This window comes from Heptranchias perlo, chromosome 17, assembly GCF_035084215.1.
Source record: "Heptranchias perlo isolate sHepPer1 chromosome 17, sHepPer1.hap1, whole genome shotgun sequence".
Lineage (NCBI taxonomy): Eukaryota > Metazoa > Chordata > Chondrichthyes > Hexanchiformes > Hexanchidae > Heptranchias > Heptranchias perlo.
Genome location: NC_090341.1, coordinates 12,139,620 through 12,159,693, shown reverse-complemented (window position 1 = coordinate 12,159,693; position 20,074 = coordinate 12,139,620). Strand labels below are relative to the sequence as shown.

At 41.9% G+C, this 20,074-nt stretch overlaps 1 protein-coding gene across 1 annotated transcript in view; it reads left to right on the top strand.

The window, feature by feature from the left end:
• The window catches only part of gnai2a (guanine nucleotide binding protein (G protein), alpha inhibiting activity polypeptide 2a), a 214,096-nt gene that overhangs the window by 108,658 nt on the left and 85,364 nt on the right, over positions 1-20,074 (top strand). Inside the window, exon 4 of the mRNA XM_067998498.1 lies at positions 10,234-10,394. Coding sequence (XP_067854599.1) covers positions 10,234-10,394 — 161 coding nt within the window. The remainder of the gene's footprint in view (positions 1-10,233; positions 10,395-20,074) is intronic.

The following is a 20,074-nucleotide window of genomic DNA, read 5'->3' as shown; positions in this document are numbered from 1 at the left end:
GCTGCCACTAAACAAGGCAATTTGGGCAGTTTATATTTCGAAGTGCGGGCAACAACATGGATTACTGCCTTTGCTAATAGGTACAGTTTTATTTGGTAAAAGCACCTTTTAACTATTTCTTCTGTGTCCTCATGCTAGAATTGTAAACAATTTTACAACACCAAGTTATAGTCCAGCAATTTTATTTTAAATTCACAAGCTTTCGGAGGCTTCCTCCTTCCTCAGGTGAACGTTGTTGGAAATGTTGGCATCTCCACCTCATGCTAGAAGGCATTGTTAATGGCTCCCCTTGTTCAGACACTGTCCTTGTCCATTTCAAAACTCTCACCATCATCCCCATCCTCAAACACCTACCCTCAACCCACCTGGCATCCCCAAGCACCATGCTAACCTACCTTTCCTCTCTAACATCTTCGCTTATGTTGTCGTCACCCAGCTCTGGTAATCTCCCAGTAAAACTCCATTTGATTCATTTCAGTCTAGCTTCTGCTCTGCTCTGCTCAGCAGCACTGGGACAGCCCTGGCGAAGGCCATGAATGACTTTCTCCGTGAATGTGGTGTGTTATCCTTGTGCTCCTCAACTTCTAACGTTTGATACAGCCAATCATGCTTTTCTTCTCCATTGTTCAGCTCTATCGGATTGCTCTTGTGTGGTTCTACTCCTACCTGTCCAAGTGCAGCCAGTGCATCTCCAGCAATGGCTTTTCTTCAAACCTCTGCAAATTCCTCTTGAGCCTCCCAACGACCCATCTTTTCCCCTCTCTTCCTCATCTAAATGTTCCTACTTGGTGACATCACCTATAGGAACAGAGTCAGCTTCCATCTGTATATAGAAGATACCTGGCTCTCCTGCTCCACCATGTCTGTCGATCCCATGACCACCTCTGCTGTCTGATATTATGTCTTGGAGTCAAAATTTCTTCCAGCTGAATATCAAGAAAAGCCAAGATATTTTCTAGCCCTCACCACTAACTGCACACCATTGCCACTGACTTCATCCTCCACCCCAGCCATTCATTCAAGCTGAACAGACCATGTAAAACTTTGGCATCCTGTTCAATCCAGAGCTGAGCTATGGACCCAACATGGACTCCGCCTCCATAGCAGTACCCACTTCTGCTTCTTTCTCAACTCCACACTACTGACCACAGCATCCATGTGTTTTTCACCTCTAGGCTCAATTTCTCCAATGTTGTCCTTGCAGTTCTCCCATTCTCCCATCCTCCATCCTCTATAAACATCGGCTTGTCCAAACCTCAACTGCCTTTATCCTGTCTGGCACTAAGTCCCACTTGCCCATCATCTCCAGCCTTGATGACCAACATTGATTTCACCTATCTCATCTTTTTAACCAAGATTTTGGCCACTTCTAACTCTTCCACCATGGCTTGGCTCCCATGTCCTTGGAACATTTTCTACAATAAAAGCACTATATAAATGATGTATGTTATTACAGTTGAGGTAAACTGCATTACTCTTGCACCTCCTAAAGCTTTAGCGTGAGATTGACAGACCTGGAAAAAAGTTTGCATGTCTTGCTCTGGCAACTAACTGTATAAGCTATTTAAAGGGGGAGAAAATACATTTTGCTTGAAGGTATTTTTTAATTAATGAGGACATACCCTTCAATTTTATTTCAAGTTTGTTGTCTTCACCCTCCCCAGCTCATGGGATTTCCTGGGATACGTGCAAGCTTCATCCAAGAGCTTCGATGTCCTGCTCCCGAGCTTCTACTTATGTCTCTGCTGTTGTAACCACTAAGTAGCATGCAAGACAATCCAGTGACTATTTTTCCATCCCTTCAGTGCTCATCCCTTTCCTACAGCAGTGGATTGGCAGACCATTAATGCAAGCTAACATCTAATATTTATTGGAACTCCAGTGTACCAATCCAAATGAAATGACTCGGATAATTTTGATGCAAACAATGTTAAAGGTGTTAAAATGAATCCCTTTGAAAGAGCAACACTATAAAGTGCAATTAAACCATTGTACAATGAAGTAACTCAAACTTAATTACAAGAGTGCTGAAGTAACGGCTCTGACGTTTATCCTGTTTAAGATCAAGATTTGTGATTACATACCTCAACTAATAATTAAACTTTGGCACATCATTAAGACCTAGAAATCTTTACAGCTTCCCTGACGGCTCAAGTGGGTTTATCTGAGCCATGCAGACCAAGAAGTCCCAGATTCCATCTGTGTCCTGGGCTTGCTGACACTGACTGTTAAAGCTCCCAATTGAATCAGTCATGTAGGCAAGGTACCAGAGTGTGACCAATACCTATTATGTACCCCAACAAGAAATTGATGCCTTCAGGACAGCAGGGGAGGGCGCACATGGATGATGGAAGAGAATCTTGCAATTCTGTTCTAACCAGTAACCTGCTCGTAGCCATCTTATTTTGTTCTGTCATATTTCAAGACTGTTCAACTATACTTTTTTGGAATGGGAAACTAGGATACTTATGGACACTCTAAGCTCGGATATAGGGTTAAGTGAACAGCTGTTTTTTTCAGATTTTTAATAAAATCTCAGGATTGTGGGATGAAATACCAGTAATTTTCTGTTGCACAATTCTTCTGTATCTGATTCATAACAGTTATTCAAATTTAAAGTGTTTAATTATGGCAGAGAATTTGCAATTAATTTGATAGAATTCAACAATCTATTCAATCACTGTTCTGCACTCTGAGAACTGTGTAACCTGGTTGTGGGGGGTGTTGGGGAGTGGGGGGGGGGAATGCAGATGTTAACAAATATTTAACCAGAGTAAATATAATGGGTGTAGATAGGAAATCGGTTCAGCATTTTACATTTTTTTATTCGTTCATGGGATGTGGGCGTCGCTGGCGAGTTCAGCATTTATTGCCCATCCCTAATTGCCCTTGAGAAGGTGGTGGTGAGCCGCCTTCTTGAACCGCAGCAGTCCGTGTGGTGAAGGTTCTCCCACAGTGCTGTTGGGAAGGGAGTTCCAGGATTTTGACCCAGCGATGATGAAGGAACGGCGATATATTTCCAAGTCGGGATGGTGTGTGACTTGGAGGGGAACGTGCAGGTGGTGTTGTTCCCATGTGCCTGCTGCTCTTGTCCTTCTAGGTGGTAGAGGTCGCGGGTTTGGGAGGTGCTGTCGATGAAGCCTTGGCGAGTTGCTGCAGTGCATCCTGTGGATGGTACACACTGCAGCTACTGTGCGCCGGTGGTGAAGGGAGTGAATGTTTAGGGTGGTGGATGGGGTGCCAATCAAGCGGGCTGCATTGTCCTGGATGGTGTTGAGCTTCTTGAGTGTTGTTGGAGCTGCACTCATCCAAGCAAGTGGAGAGTATTCCATCACACTCCTGACTTGTGCCTTGTAGATGGTGGAAAGGCTTTGGGGAGTGAGGAGGTGAGTCACTCGCTGCAGAATACCCAGCCTCTGACCTGCTCTTGTCGCCACAGTATTTATATGGCTGGTCCAGTTAAGTTTCTGGTCAATGGTGACCCCCCGGATGTTGATGGTGTGGGATTCGGCGATGGTAATGCCGTTGAATGTCATGGGTAGGTGGCTGGACACTCTCTTGTTGGAGATGGTCATTGCCTGGCACTTGTCTGGTGCAAATGTTACTTGCCACTTATGAGCCCAAGCCTGGATGTTGTCCAGGTCTTGCTGCATGCGGGCTTGGACTGCTTCGTTATTTGAGGGGTTGCAAATGGAACTGAACACTGTGCAATCATCAGTAAACATCCCCATTTCTGACCTTATGATGGAGGGAAGGTCATTGATGAAAGCAGCTGAAGATGGTTGGGCCTAGGACACTGTCCTGAGGAACTCCTGCAGTAATGCCCTGGGGCTGAGATGATTGGCCTCCAACAACCACTGCCATCTTCCTTTGTTGTGGAGATGCTGATGATGGACTGGGGTGGACAAATGTAAGGAATCTTACAACACCAGGTTATAGTCCAACAGTTTTATTTGAAAATCACAAGCTTTTGGAGGCTTTCTCCTTCGTCAGGTGAAGGAGAAAGCCTCTGAAAGCTTGTGATTTTCAAATAAAACTGTTGGACTATAACCTGGTGTTGTAAGATTCCCTACATCTTCCTTTGTGCTAGCTATGACTCCAGCCACTGGAGAGTTTTCCCCCTGATTCCCATTGACTTCAATTTTACTAGGGCTCCTTGATGCCACACTCGGTCAAATGCTGCCTTGATGTCAAGGGCAGTCACTCTCGCCTCACCTCGCTTCAGTGAATGCCTGATGACTGTATCTTACACAAGCTATAGATGGTTCTGAAATTCTTGATGCAGAGATTACTCAATTCACTCTGGTGACAAGCTGATAATGAAAAGATTAGAAAGCGTATTTCAGTTTTTTGCACAGCTGTTGATTAAAGTGATCTGCAGTGTTACAGGTATGGTGAATTGGGTCTCCACGTTACTTTTGTCTTCAGCCCTGTGCATAAATTCCTCGAGTGAATTGTCATTATTGCAAGTGTTCACAAAATATTTACGGATGAAGAAGGTCATACAGCCCATCTTGATCTTGTTTGTTCAGAAACATCTTGCACTACCTCCATCTCATCACAGCATCCAGCCTTAAATGATTCCAGGATTTTCACCTCCGTTACTCCTTTCAGGAATCTAATCCTTGTGTTGATCATTCTGTGTGAAGGAAGAATTCCCTGGTATTAGTCCTAAATTTTCCTTTTGTTAGTTTGAACTTGTTTCCTTTTGTCCTACACTGGGAATTTAATTTAAAGTAATTTTCCGGGTTTACTGTTTCCATATGCTGAGCTATCTTGTATACCTCTAAGATCTCCTGTCGGATACCTCCTTTCCAGGCTAAAAAATCCAAGTTTCTCCAGTCTTTTATAACACCAGGGATCAGCCTGTGGCTCTTCTCTGCACTGCCTTTCAGTACTTGAGTACCTCCCTTGTGTCTGTACTCTAAGTGTGGTTTGACCAGAGCACTGCACAGTTTGATCGTGACTTTACCTGACTTGTATTACATAGAATGTACAGCATAGGAACAGGCCATTCAGCCCAACTAGTCTATGCTGGTGTTTATGCTGCACATGAGCCTCTTCCCACCCTACTTCATCTAACTCTTATCGGCATATCCTGCTATTCCTTTCTCCCTCGTTCTTATCTGCCTTCCCCTTAAATACATTCTACTGTTTTATCTATTTAGTTCAACACTGTATTGGTCTTTGTTGATTGCTGTGTATTGATTGGACATGTTTAGTATTGAATCTAGTAAGACTCCCAGTTCTGTCTCAGCTGCATCTGTAGCTATTTCAACACCAGTGATGGAGTATGTGTTGCTTATTTTCCCTTCCAACTTCCAGTTCTCTGCACATGGCTGCATGAAATTTAATCTGCCCTTTTTCTACCCACATTTGTTTCATCCAACTTGTTCTGTAATTTCCTGATTCCATGGCCTCTTCCAGTTTGGCATCATCAGCAAATTTGATCACTTTACATTGAGTTGAAGTCCAGGTCAATTATGTAAATGTGAAACTGGTGGCCTCAACACTGCATTTGATTGGGCTTTTTGGTGGGGAGGGAGAAACCTTTTTGACTGAATTTGATTCTGGGTGTGGCAAGCTATTGGTTCAGGATTTGATAACAAGCACAGTATTTTAGTGGCTTTGGGACAGGTGATGAACTGGATGTTGAATTAAGTGGTAATTGTTTTTATTTGGACTCCAATGTGGTGATAATGGTTGTCACTTAGATACCTGGTCTATATATTTTTTTCTCCCCTGAGGGGATCAACAGAATTATGGATGAAACATTTATTCCAATTTAAAAAAAAACTTAACAGTTTGAAATCTGGCTTGCTTAATGTGATATGCTTTTTACCAGAGATGGCTTAGAAGGATTGTGTTTGATTCTTATTGTGTCTTTTAAACCATTCTTAAATAATTTCCCTCACCTATCGAGCAAGCAATGAAGAAGTCAAGTGATTCAGTAAGAAGCAAAAAAGAAGTGCAGCTGGCTGGAATTTGCACATATAGGATACATAAGGGAAAACATTTTAAGGATGCACTGTTTTGTAATTACCCATACTTAATGCTGACCATTTAAACCTTATATCTGCCATGTTAGCTTTTTGCTACCCTTTCGAGTTGTGCTGTTTCCAGTGCAACATTGCACTGCTGCTGTAGATGAGGTTAATTTGTACTTTTTGACTTCTGGACGGCAATAACAATGATTCTTGGCCCCTTATTCTAATTGGACAAACCTCTTGGTAAAATTCCTTGGAACAGAGTCTAATTTGATATTAGCAATGTTCTTTAGGTTATCTAGAACCCCTCTCATAAATCTTTGAGGGCTGAGCAACCCAGAAATAAGAACAATACAGTCCTATCTTCCTCCCATTCAGTTGAGAATTCTGTAATTGAGGTTCCCTATTCCTATTCTGAATGTGATCCGTGAAATGAAAATAACAATGCCTGTGCAAAACCTCATGCCAAGGCCATGGTAGAATCTGGGTGAGTATGAAAAAGAATGTACAGTATTTGCTGAAACTCTTGCAGACCAACCTGTTTTAAAACAAAAGGCATGTGACCTGTTTCAAATCTAAGCCTCTAATCACAAATGTAGTGCAAGTTTTAGGAGTTGTACAAATGTATGTTGATAAGTCTCTCAGGTTTCACCCTTTTAGATGTGACAGCTAGGGAAACTCTTTTGGAGAGTTCACTAAGCTTGACAAGTTGAGAAAACAGAATTCAATGCTTGAAATATAATCTGTTGAAGCACTTTAGGTTAAATGCTTGCTGCTTATCAGCTTATGTAATAAAAAAGGAAACTGCTAGAAAGATAAAATAATATCAAATGCTAGAAATACACCAGCCAGCCTGTAAAATGAAAAGACAGGTTACGATGTTTTGTACCTTTGATCCGAACTCAACTTTTCGACTTGCTTGCATTGCTTGGAGTCATTAATGCCATTGAGTTTCCATTGGCAACATCTGCAGTAACTGGAATAAGCAGAAATCTCCTAATTCTTGATCTCTTATTACATAAGAACATAAGAACATAAGAAATTGGAGCAGGAGTAGGCCAATCGGCCCCTCGAGCCTGCTCCGCCATTCAATAAGATCATGGCTGATCTGATCCCAACCACAAATCTAAAGAACACAAGAAGTCGGAGCAGGACCCGGCCACATAGCCCCTGGGCCCTCTCCGCCACCCACAGGGCATTGACCGATCCGAACTCCGCTTCATGTCCAATTTCCTGCCCGCTCCCCATAACCCCTAATTCCCTTTACTTCTAGGAAACTGTCTATTTCTGTTTTAAATTTATCTAATGATGTAGCTTCCACAGCTTCCTGGGGCAGCAAATTCCACAGACCGACCACCCTCTGAGTGAAGAAGTTTCTCCTCATCTCAGTTTTGAAAGAGCAGCCCCTTATTCTAAGATTATGCCCCCTAGTTCTAGTTTCACCCATCCTTGGGAACATCCTTACCGCATCCACCCGATCAAGCCCCTTCACAATTTTATATGTTTCAATAAGATCGCCTCTCATTCTTCTGAACTCCAATGAGTAGAGTCCCAATCTACTCAACCTCTCCTCATATGTCCGCCCCCTCATCCCCGGGATTAACCGAGTGAACCTTCTTTGTACTGCCTCGAGAGCAAGTATGTCTTTTCTTAAGTATGGAGACCAAAATTGTATGCAGTATTCCAGGTGCGGTCTCACCAATACCTTATATAACTGCAGCAATACCTCCTTGTTTTTATATTCTATCCCCCTAGCAATAAAAGCCAACATTCCGTTGGCTTTCTTGATCACCTGCTGCACCTGCATACCAACTTTTTGATTTTCTTGCACTAGGACCCCCAGATCCCTTTGTACTGCAGTACTTTCCAGTCTCTCGCCATTAAGAAAATAACTTGCTCTCTGATTTTTCCTGCCAAAGTGCATAACCTCACATTTTCCAATATTATATTGCATCTGCCAAATCTCCGCCCACTCACCCAGCCTGTCTATATCCCCTTGCAGGTTTTTTATGTCCTCCTCACTCTCTACTTTCCCTCCCATCTTTGTATCATCTGCAAATTTTGATATGTTGCACTCGGTCCCCTCCTCCAAATCGTTAATATAGATTGTAAAGAGTTGGGGACCCAGCACCGACCCCTGTGGAACACCACTGGTTACTGGTTGCCAGTCCGAAAATGAACCATTTATCCCAACTCTCTGCTTCCTGTTCGATAACCAATCCTCCACCCATGCCAGAATATTACCCCCAATCCCGTGATTTTTTATCTTAAGTAATAATCTTTTATGTGGCACCTTGTCGAATGCCTTCTGGAAGTCTAAATACACTATGTCCATTGGTTCCCCTTTATCCACCCTATACGTTATATCCTCGAAGAACTCAAGCAAATTTGTCAGACATGACTTCCCCTTCATAAAGCCATGCTGACTTTGTCCTATTAAATTATGCTTATCTAAATGTTCCGTTACTGTCTCCTTAATAATAGACTCCAAAATTTTACCCACCACAGATGTTAAGCTAACTGGCCTATAATTTCCAGCCTTCTGCCTACTACCCTTTTTAAATAACGGTGTTACATTAGCAGTTTTCCAATCTGCCGGGACCTCTCCTGAGTCCAGGGAATTTTGGAAAACTATCACCAAAGCATCCACAATCCCTACTGCCACTTCCCTCAAGACCCTAGGATGGAAGCCATCAGGTCCAGGGGATTTATCCGCCTTGAGTCCCATTATTTTACTGAGTACCATCTCCTGAGTGATTTTAATCGTATTTAGCTCCCCCCCCCCCCCAGAGCCCCCTGTTTGTCCAGTGTTGGGATATTCTTAGTGTCCTCTACTGTAAAGACTGAAACAAAATATTTGTTCAGCATTTTTGCCATCTCCATGTTTCCCACCATTAATTTCCCGGTCTCATCCTCTAAGGGACCTATGTTTGCCTTAGCCACCCTTTTTCTTTTTATATAACTATAGAAACTCTTGCTATCTGTTTTTATATTTTTTGCTAATTTCTTTTCATAATCTAACTTCCCTTTCTTAATCAATCCTTTAGTTACTTTTTGCTGTCTTTTGAAGAATTCCCAATCTTCTATCCTCCCACTAAGTTTGGCTACCTTATATGTCCTTGTTTTTAGTCGGATACTATCCTTGATTTCTTTACTTAGCCACGGGTGGCTGTCATTTCTTTTACACCCTTTTTTCCTCAGTGGAATATATTTATTTTGAAAGTTGTAAAATAACTCCCTAAATGAACACCACTGCTCATGTACCGTCTTACCCTTTAATCTATTTTCCCAGTCCACTTTAATCAATTCCGCTCTCATACCATCATAGTCTCCTTTATTCAAGCTCAGTACGCTTGTTTGAGAATCAACCTTCTCACCCTCTAATTGGATATGGAATTCAACCATGTTGTGGTCGCTCGTTCCAAGGGGATCCTTAACTAGGACATTATTAATTAATCCTGACTCATTACACAGGACCAGGTCCAAGGTTGCCTGCCCCCTTGTAGGATCAGTTATATACTGCTCAAGAAATCCATCCCTGATGCACTCAATGAACTCGTCCTCAAGGCTGCTCTGCCCAATTTGATTTGTCCAGTTAATATGATAATTAAAATCCCCCATAATTATGGCTGTTCCCTTATTACATGCCCCGACCATCTCCTGATTAATACTTCTTCCAGCAGAGTTGCAACTATTAGGAGGCCTATATACTAAAGGGATTCTGATGGAACAGGGCAATTTATTGGTGCAGTGGATTAATACTACCAGCATTACTATATTCAAATCCAGGGAGTAATGGGATGCAAGTCTCTCTGTCTTGGCTGTTGGCATCATAAGTGAAATCAGTTTGAACAATGTCAACCTAGTTCCTGGAGAGTGGGCCCTCGCATAAAAACGCTGATAATTTGGTCCAGCTTGATTCTAAAGAATAGCTGGTGTGAAGTGAAGACCATTGCACTGGTGCAGGAAGCGCCAATTATTTAGGATTAAAGCATAGAGTTTAAAGTAAAGGGAACTTTGCTCTCTAACTGGCTGTGCTGTACTTGATCTGGGAATGCTTGACCCTGATGCTGAATGGTATTTCCCAGCATTGAAACATGTCTACTTGATCACTGGAAGAAGGTCTTCATGGCAAAATTACTGTACTAATTTGGTTTGGGTGAGGGCAAAGTATCGAAGTGGGAAGAGACCATAAGGTATGACCATAACTGGAATCTTTGTAACATTTGCTGTGTTCTTTCTGCAGGATGATGCACGCCAGCTGTTTGCATTGTCTGGTACTGCTGAGGAGCAGGGCATCTTGCCTGAAGACCTAGCAAATGTAATAAGGAGGCTCTGGGGTGACACTGGAGTTCAGGCTTGCTTTGGTCGATCCAGGGAATACCAACTCAATGATTCTGCTGCTTAGTAAGTCTCAAAATATTTTCCTTTCCTCTTCGCTGCCTCCATTTGGATTTGGCTCCTCAGTTGAATGCGATGAACTGCGCTATGTATGTGTGATGTCTCTGTAGTTGACATTGGTAATGTATTTGAACAGACCGAAAGCAAAATGTCCAACACTGGTTTGTTCTAATGATCTCTTGAGGGTTGCATTGCTACCAATGTAACCCATCTTGGCAGCCTTTGGGGATGTTTTTGATTTTTATCTCGTAACCACAGGTTTGGCTTAAATGTCTCTTCAGTCTGTCAGATTGCTGTAGCACTGCAATCTTTAAAGTATTTAAATCTGTCTTTTTGGATTTTTTAATGTTACTTGTTCTAATATTTATAATTGGAGGATACATACAAGCATTCCTCTAGACATTGATCATTGGGTAAATAAGTCTTTTAATAGCTGTGGTAAAAATGGAATGAATTCCCGTTGAAGGGAAAATGATTCAATGTGTAGATTATGTGGAACTACTTAACATAAAATCTGGAAGGCTCTCAAGGAAACTTGGATCTATGGCCTCAGAAAATGGTGGGCAGTAATACTGTAAATTCCAGATAACTGTTCCCAAATAGTAATGAGAGACACTTATAGTTTGCCATACTTTATAGTAAATGCTGCAATGGACTGTAAACTAAAAGAATAGTCATTTGAATTGAACCATGATCCTAAATACTAGCAGAGAATAACTTTTCAGACAATGATGCTTCTTTCAGCGATCTGACCTTCCAGGTTTAAAGGCTGCTAGCCAGGCTGCAATCTGGGAGCAGACATTGCGTTTAACTCCTCCCTCTCTTTTTCCACCTCCCATGGGGGAAAAAAATGACAAGAGAACCTCTTCCCTACTGATATGAGCAGAGAGTGTTGTACTACTAAACTGACATCATGAATGGATAATAGTGATGTGTCTACATGATTTCAGTGCATGGGGGTGTCTAATAATAATAATCAAACTGGTGTTGCATACTTTTTTTGGGGAAGGTTTATACACAGGATGCTTTTGAGCGGTGATATTATGGATGAGGGCATATACTTAAATGTCCTTTTTCTTCCTTTCTATAGTTAAGGACCTGAGTCCTCTGCAGTTTGGTTAATTAAATTATCTCAGTTTATAAAAACTGAATTAATTCAATCTTTCTTTTAATTGATGCCTCTCTGGTTTCCAACCGCACACTGCATGCCAGTCAACTGTGCTATTCTGATGCAGATGTAGCTAATGCCCAGTTTGAATTTCTTCTGGAAAGATCGCACAGGCAAAGATGATGCTCTCTTCATATCTGGCTTCAACTAGAACTGTTCCAGGGCAAACAGATGGGCTAAAACCTGACAAATAACTGCTCACTAAATGAAAGAAACAGATTTTATACGAACAGTACTGGGTAAGACCTACCTTGTATGCCAAGCAGTGTCACAATAGAAAGATTAAGTTACCCTGAAATACAAAATCTTAACCTGGCTTTTGCTTAATAAGTCCAATGAGTTTTTGTATGCATGTGGTGTGGCCCTCCAACTGGGCTCGGGTTTGTGTTGCAGGTTGCTATCCATTGATCACAGTTGTAAAGTGCGATGATTACACCAGGCTTGGCTGTCACATCGTCCACGGTTGAATAGCCACGCAACACTCACTATCTGGACTCTCATGAATAGGCATTTGAGTGAGTTACCAAATTGTACTCCAGCAAAACTCATCACCTTGAAGGGAAGAGAAAATTGGGTGAGGAGAGGGGGCATGCAGATCAGATGTACAATCGTCGATCAAACAAATTCTCAATGAAATGAAGCAAATAAATACAAAGCAATTGATACTTTGTGGAAACTTGATAGCTTGGACTTGGATGAAGGGACCGAGTGTAATGTATCCAGATTTGCTGATGATACAAAGCTAGGTGGGAAAGTAAGCTGTAAAGAGGACAGTTTAGGTGAGTGGGCAAGAAGGTGACAGATGGAGTATAATGTGGGGAAATGGTAGGAAGAATAGGAAAACAATATTTTTTAAATGATGAGAAACTATTAAATGTTGGTGTTCAGAGATCTGGGTGTCCTTGTATAAGGGACACAAAAAGTTAGCATGCCTGTACAGCAAGCAATTCGGAAGGCAAATGGCATGTTGGCCTTTATTGCAAAGGGGTTGGAGTACAAGAGTAAGGAAGTCTTACTATTGTACAGGGTTTTGGTGAGACCTCACCTGGAATACTGTGTACCAAAGGAAGGATATACTTGCCTCAGAGGCAGTGTAACGAAGGTTCACTAGATTGATTCCTAGGACAATCTTCTCGTCCTATGAGGAGAGGTTGAGTAGAATGGGCCTATACTCTCTGGAGTTTAGAAGAATGAGAGGTGATCTTGTTGAAACATCCAAGATTCTGAGGGGGCTTGATAGGTAGATACTGAGAGGTTGTTTCCCATGGCTGGAGAGTCTACAACTGAGGGGCATGGTTTCAGAATAAGGGGTCGGCCATTTAAGATTGAGATGAGGAGGAATTGCTTCACCTAGAGGGTTGTGAATCTTTAGAATTCTCTACCCCAGAGGGCTGTGGATGCTGAGTCATGAATATGTTCAAGGATGAGATTGATAGATGTTTGGACTCTCGGGGGAATCATGGGATATGGGGATCGGATGGGGAAGTGTTGAGATTGAAGATCAGCCATGATCTTATTGAATGGCAGAGAAGGCATGAGGGGCCTTATGGCCTACTCCTGCTCTTGTTTCTTGATCTTACTTAGAACATAACAGCACATGTCTGACGATAGTAGTATGGTATTATGATGAAGAGCAACTTGACCCTGGAACCCAGAGAAATAATTTGCATTGTAAATAGAAGCAGTGTTCAAAAATAAAAGGGATATGTACAGAGATAATTGCTCAGCCTTGATTGTAACAACTCCCATAGTTCTTACTCTACACAGCAAAATCTGGCTGCCACTCAAATGTTACAATGCTCACTTATTCCATGCTGAAAGTTTATACTTCTCCTGATTTGCTTCCAGCTGAGGAACTGTAGGAATTAAGTTCACATTAATAAGTTTGCCAATATGTTGCCTGATTCTTCATCTCTCCTCCCCACCCATGACTCTGCCTGTTTTGTACTTCAGCCATTTGATAAGGTGTCGAGTAGCATACCAGCAAGACTTTCCTTCTCATTCACTCTTTCTGTGCCCCTCAACCTTTGTTGACAGGGAGTGTCTAACCTGTGCTTGCTGTTTCTTCCTAATAGCATGTTTAATACTGTAAATTTGCCTTGTGTGGAATTGTGGGTTGAGCATCCAGCATCCAATCACGACTTGGCATTGTGTAGTAACATGCCAGAGACCTTGTTTATTGCTCAGAATACAGCAGGGGTTTTGTTTGTTCCAGTCTTGTAGGTGAAAATTCATTTTCATTGCACCATCTTGGTTCATTGCTTTGAAGTGTCTTAGAGATTACAGGCTGCTGATTAGTCCTGGTTTTGAACCCAGAGTATGGCGATGAGTTTCCTTGTCTACTGTGGTAGGTGGGTAGCCAACAGAAGTCCTTGGAGGGGAATGAGGGAGGAGATTCAGTGCAGTTATGCTAAAACGTGCTATTTTTTTCTTGCTACAGAAAATGGCCTTTTATAGTCTGTCTGCAGTCACACTGAATGAGTAGGTTTGCCAAATTTGAGGATAGCCTCACTCAGAGGGAGTTTGGATTGAGGCTGTCCAAACTCATTTCATCAAAAGCTCATTAACAATCAAGAGACTGTTTCAATTAATTCATCCACTTTCTTAAGGGTGGATTTTATCAGTAGTCTGCGTTGTGACTTCTGTTGTGAGGCCCAATCTCTGTGTTCTGCATGAGATTAACGCTGTGATAGCACAGTGAATATAAGGTACTGAAGATTTAAATCAAACAGCCTTGTCGGTTACTGTAAGTATTCAGGCAACAACAGCACTGGAAGAGTCTTAATAGATCACAGTCATTCAGTAATGAATCCAGTTTGTACCTGAATAGGATTCTAATTCATTTAACAGGCTCCAATATTCCATTGAGGTAGCTATGATTACAGACATATGTTACTGTAATAATAAATTGTGCTCACATTTGAACCAATTAAAGCCGATACCTCAGTCGGCGAGGTAGCGTAATGTTGACCTAATTTTAATAAAAACATATTGCTGTGTAATGGCAGTGTGATTGCTGAGTACGGCACTGCACAATGAAATGGTAGAATTTAGGTCCTCTGACCATATGGTCAGGTAGGCTTACCAAGCAGAGGGAGGGTTGATATGTGCCCTGAGCAGCTGTGCATACTCCAGTGCCCTTGCATGAGATGGTATTCGTGCTTTGGGTGCCGGTTGTCTTTCAACATTCCTCTGAGGCACGGCCTGAAAAGAGCTTTTCTTCTGCCTTATGTAACTGTCTGAAACATGCAGTTTGCAATATTACACAAAAGATGAGTGTTTCCAATTTAAAATAACCTTTGCTTGTCTGACCCCTCGATCTCCCAAATCAACTTTTTAAAACATTCCTATCTGAAAGGAGAAAGCCTAATTGAAATCACTGCCCACACTTTCCCTCCCAAGTTGGGCAGACCTGATATTTCAGCGGGGAAGCTACCGGAGAAACACGTAGCTGATATTGGTGGGCATCTTTCTGGTCATAATGAGGATCAATGTCTCCTTTATTCCTCTATGTTGACCAATTGACCTGACCCAATATCAGCAGAGTACATAGAGGGTGTATGCTCTCCTTGTGTTTATCCCATGCACATATGATAGAGCGAGGTTGTTCAAATAAGATATTAGCATCTTATATAGACCATGCAAATTTGGTTCCCCAGGTAACAGCTTTTTTTCTTTAACCAATATTTTCTTTTCCTGATGCTGTTTAATTCTTGGGAAAAGATTCCACAACGTTCCACCTTGCTCAAGATGGGTTGAACCTTGCCAGTGAGTGTTAACAGGCTGTTCAACAGCTAAATATGGTCCTATTCCTGCACAATTTCTACAAATGCAAGGAGCTGGAGATATATCCTCCCTTTGCTATTGTGCCAGCTGAGATCAGCTTACTCAACACACAACAGGGACCAAATGTGGGACCTTCCTGGTCTGTATGGCTCAGTCACTAATCAGATAAACTCGCTGAGCTGTTGGGGAGAGTTGCCACCCCGACCCCCTCGAGTTTCTAATCTCCTTCATGCTGCTGTGCGATGGTGCCAAGTGGACATCAGGCACCCTAACTCTCCTGAGGAAGCCATTCTCAGGCTGCTCTTATGTACCTCTTAACTGTCTTGAGCACCGTTGGTGGATGCTTGGGAAGCAGGCCACCTGCCCAGCTTCACGGTGTGTAGACCCAGGGGATTGTGGGAAAAATAGGGAGAATCATATCTTTACATACATACAAGGAAAAGATCAAGGTAACAACCTGATTATTTTGTTCTAATTTAGCAATGTTATATATGTCAATAATGGCATTTACTCAATCAGATATGCAAAAGATATCTATCCTTACTCTTGTGCTATGAGAAGCACTTCGGCCTGTTTTAAATTATAAATGACACTCTGCACCACAATAGATAACCAAGGATACACTGAATTCTGTGTTTTACCTAAGAAGCCTTGGGATGTTTACAACCTTAAAGGTACCTTAAATGATTCCAGGGATGAGGGACTTCAGTTACATGGATAGACTGGAGAAGCTGGGGTTGTTGTCCTTGGAACAGAGAAGGTTGAGAGGAGATTTGATCGAGGTATTCAAAATCATGAAGGGTATAAGATAGAGAGAAACTGTTCCCATTGGTGGAAGGGGTTTGGAACCAGAGGACATAGATTTAAGGTGATTGACAAAAGAACCAAAGGTGACATGAGGAAAAATGTTTTTTACACAGCGAGTGGTAAGGACCTGGAATGCACTGCCCGAGGGGGTGGTGGAGGCAGATTCAATCGTGGCTTTCAAAAGGGAATTGGATAAGTACTTGAAAGGACGAACTTGCAGGGCTACGGGAATAGGGCAGGGGAATGGGACTTGCTGGATTGCTCTTGTATAGCGCTGGCACGGACTCAATGGGCCGAATGGCCGCCTTCCGTGCTGTAACCTTTCTATGATTCTTGACTTCAAGGGGATATAGACAGGCTGGTGGAATGGATGGACATATGGCAGATGAAATTTAACGCAGGGAAGTGCGATGTGATACATTTTGGCAGGAAGAATGAGGAGCGGCAATATAAATTAAATATTACAATTCTAAAGAGGGTGCAGGAACAGAGAGACCGGGTTGGGGGCGTATATGGGCACAAATCTTTGAAGGTGGCAGAACAGATTGAGAAAGCAGTCAAAAAAGCATATGGGATCCTGGACTTTATAAATAGAGGCATAGAGTACAAGAGCAAGGAAGTTATGTTGAACCTTTATAAAACACTGATTTGGCTGCAGCAGGAATATTGTGTCCAATTCTGGGCAATGCACTTTAGGAAGGATACGAAGGCCTTAGAGGGTGCAGAAAAGATTTACTGCTTCCAGGGACGAGTAAATTCAGTTAAGTGGATAGGCTGGAGATGCTGGGATCGTCCTCCTTAGAGTAGAGAAGGTTAAGAGGTGATTTGATAGTGTTCAAAATCATGGCGGGTTTAGATAAAGGAAATAGAGAAACTGTTCCCATTGGCAGAAGGGTTGAGAATCAGAGGGGACAGATTTACGGTGTTTGTTAAAAGAACTAAAGGCGACGTGAGGAAAAACTTATTTACGCAGCGAGTAGTTATGATCTGGAATCCGCTGCCTGAAAGGGTGGCGGAAGCAGATTCAATCATGACTTTCAGAAAGGAATTGGATAAATACTTGAAGGGAAAAAATTTGCAGGGCTACTGAGAAAGAGTGGGGGAATGGGACTAACTGGATAGCTCTTTCAAAGAGCCAGCGCAGGCACAATGGGCCGAATTGCCTCCTTCTGTTCTATACTTTTACTGCCACCGTGTAGAGATCCTGACCTAGGGAGAACGTGTCTCTCAATTACCTAGATATTGTTTTTTGAAGTTCGCTGTTTTTTTTTCCTTGCACATTCTGATGTCTGAAATTACAAGATTTTACGGAAGCTGATTGAATTTTATAGGTCAAATGCACCTGTTTGTCAAGGGTGCTCTTCAGTTCTTTTGATTCTGATCCAAACCCAATTAAATATCTTAATTTCTAATGGTATCTGCTTTGGCGCAACATCATTATTTACTGAAGTATGTGTTGCTCTAATGAGTGTTAATATGAAAATCAGTTTGCATGCACATTTTTATTTTTAGATTCTAAACAATTGGTTGGATATTTGAGGTGCTTTGCCTAAACACGCAATCCCTCCACCACACCACTGCCATACCATATCTGCTGTGTGTACTATCTACAGGATGCACTGCAGAAACTCCCAAAGCTTTAGCCTCCAACACCTAGAAGTACAAGGGCAGCAGGTGCATTGGAACACAATCACCTCCAAATTTGCCTCCAAGTCACACACCATCCTGACTTGGACATATATCGCCGTTCCTTAATTGTCACTGGGTCAAAATACTGGAACACTCTACCCAAGAGCACCAGTGTTGGCCTCCTTCATAGATAGATAGACAGACATTCAGATTTCCAACTCTTACTACCTCCTTTGTTAGCTGTCTCCGGACCTTATCAAGGACAGTGTTCAAAGCATTCTGTATTCTGGCTATACTATGGACTATAATGCTACATTAATCACTCATCGTTGATATTTGTTCTAGGTAGCACTCCCTTGCTTTCCAGTTATGAAGACATCTATAGTGGAAAAGAACCCCTTTTTGTTCATGTTCCATCTTTCCTTGTGTTACCAGGCAACCTGCTGGTCATCAACCAGTTATGGTTGCTATAGTTTAATTTGGTTATTAACTTTCAACTCTCCAACATATCCAACAACCAGTATCAACACCATCGCCACCTTCTTCACAAGGACTGCAGCAGTTCAAGAAAACCCACTACAACTTTCTCGGCAACTAGGGATGGGCAATAAATACCCAGATCCTGAGTGATTTTTAACAAGCATTCAGCTCTGATCTGAATTGTTAGATTCTCCTTTGTACTAATTTTTGAAGAAAATCGTACAGCATCTCAAGTTCGGTGGGGGGGGGGGGGGTGTGTGGTCTCGTCTCCAATTTTAGTATTTAACTAAGTCAAATTCTATAGATTGGCAGTTTAAAAACAATATATAATAATTTTTGGACATCTCCCTGGGTGATCACTCTGTTGCATCATCTGCCGAGTAGCAATTTGGTTGTTGTAGAAGCTGGTGCATGAGTCATATCCACACACTTTTTGCAGAGCTGCCAGTCTGGAAGTTATGCACCAGTGTGAATGATCTTTTGCTGAGTAGCCAAGTCATGGTTTAACAAATGCCACATCTTATTTTACAGTAATTGGCTAGTAGGTGGGGAAAGAAACAAAGTACAGAAGATGGTTGCTGACTTTTAAGTGGTTCCTATGTTACCATCAAGACATTTATATGACCCTCTCTGATGTCATGGTCAGAGATCAGAAACTTGCTTTGTTGGTAAATCAAGGTGACCCCAAGTCCCACCACAGTGGCATGATATAATGGTACATCAGTGCTCTACACCACCATATTTAATTGTTTTTTTTTCCTCCAGCATCTCTCATGTATTTCAGAAGTTGTGACTGTGTCTATTAATTGTTGAAACTCATCAGTAATTCTATAGGCTGTTTGATGTAGTGTGTAATTGTTCCCATGATTCACTGGTTAATGAAGGATGAATATAATAAATGGTTCAGTGGTTGCTTGTAATAATGAGAAATTGGCTGTGAAAAGGATGGAGTTACCGTGCTGCTAGGTTCAGATTGCACTGTCGAACAGCACTGTCATATAATGGAGGCTAAAGGGCACTCCATCAAAAATGAATACACCCCCCATCCAGAATTGGAGCAGCCATCAGATAGTCCTCAGAGACCTGAAAGCAAAGTGTTGGATGTTGTACATCTCTGACTGCCTCCAATGCCCCTAGCTGATCATCATCTCCAAATCCCACTGCACAGTGTTGTTTCTTGCTTCACCAGTAATAATGTGGTGAGCTTCAGTGCAGCAATCTGGCTGAAAATTGATAAATCTCATGACCAAGGATTGCAAATATCTGACACATTGAGTGGCAGCTTGATCGTGCATCTGAAAAAATGCAAGAATCAGTTAAAGCACAATGTACAGCGTGTGCACGGCCAAAGAGAACATGCTGGGAGAGATATTACCTCAGTTTTCATCACTTTTAAAAAAAAACTTGCTGATGATTAAGTAAAATTGGTCTTTGCTTCTCAATATATAGCAAGTTAAAGTTACCAGACTGGAAAATATGAAGGAAAAACTTCTTGAAAGTGAAGTGGGAGGGGAAATCTGGAGTGTTGTGCTGCTATAAAACTCTTTTGAAGTGGTTCTGCTCCAAATTATTCACTTATTTAGTTTAGCAATGCATCTAGAAGGTAATATTGGCCTCTCTTTTGCTCCAGAGTTCACAGCACCTTGAAGGGAATTGTTATTCTCCCATTTAAGAATGGGCTGTTAGTGCGCTAGATGAATTGCTGTGCTGGACCAGCTAGCTTCGATGTAGATTTTTGTTTTAGAAAAGGACTTGCATATCCTGAGTAAAAACAGAGAATTCTAGAAAAATACGGTCTGACTATCAGCATCTGAAG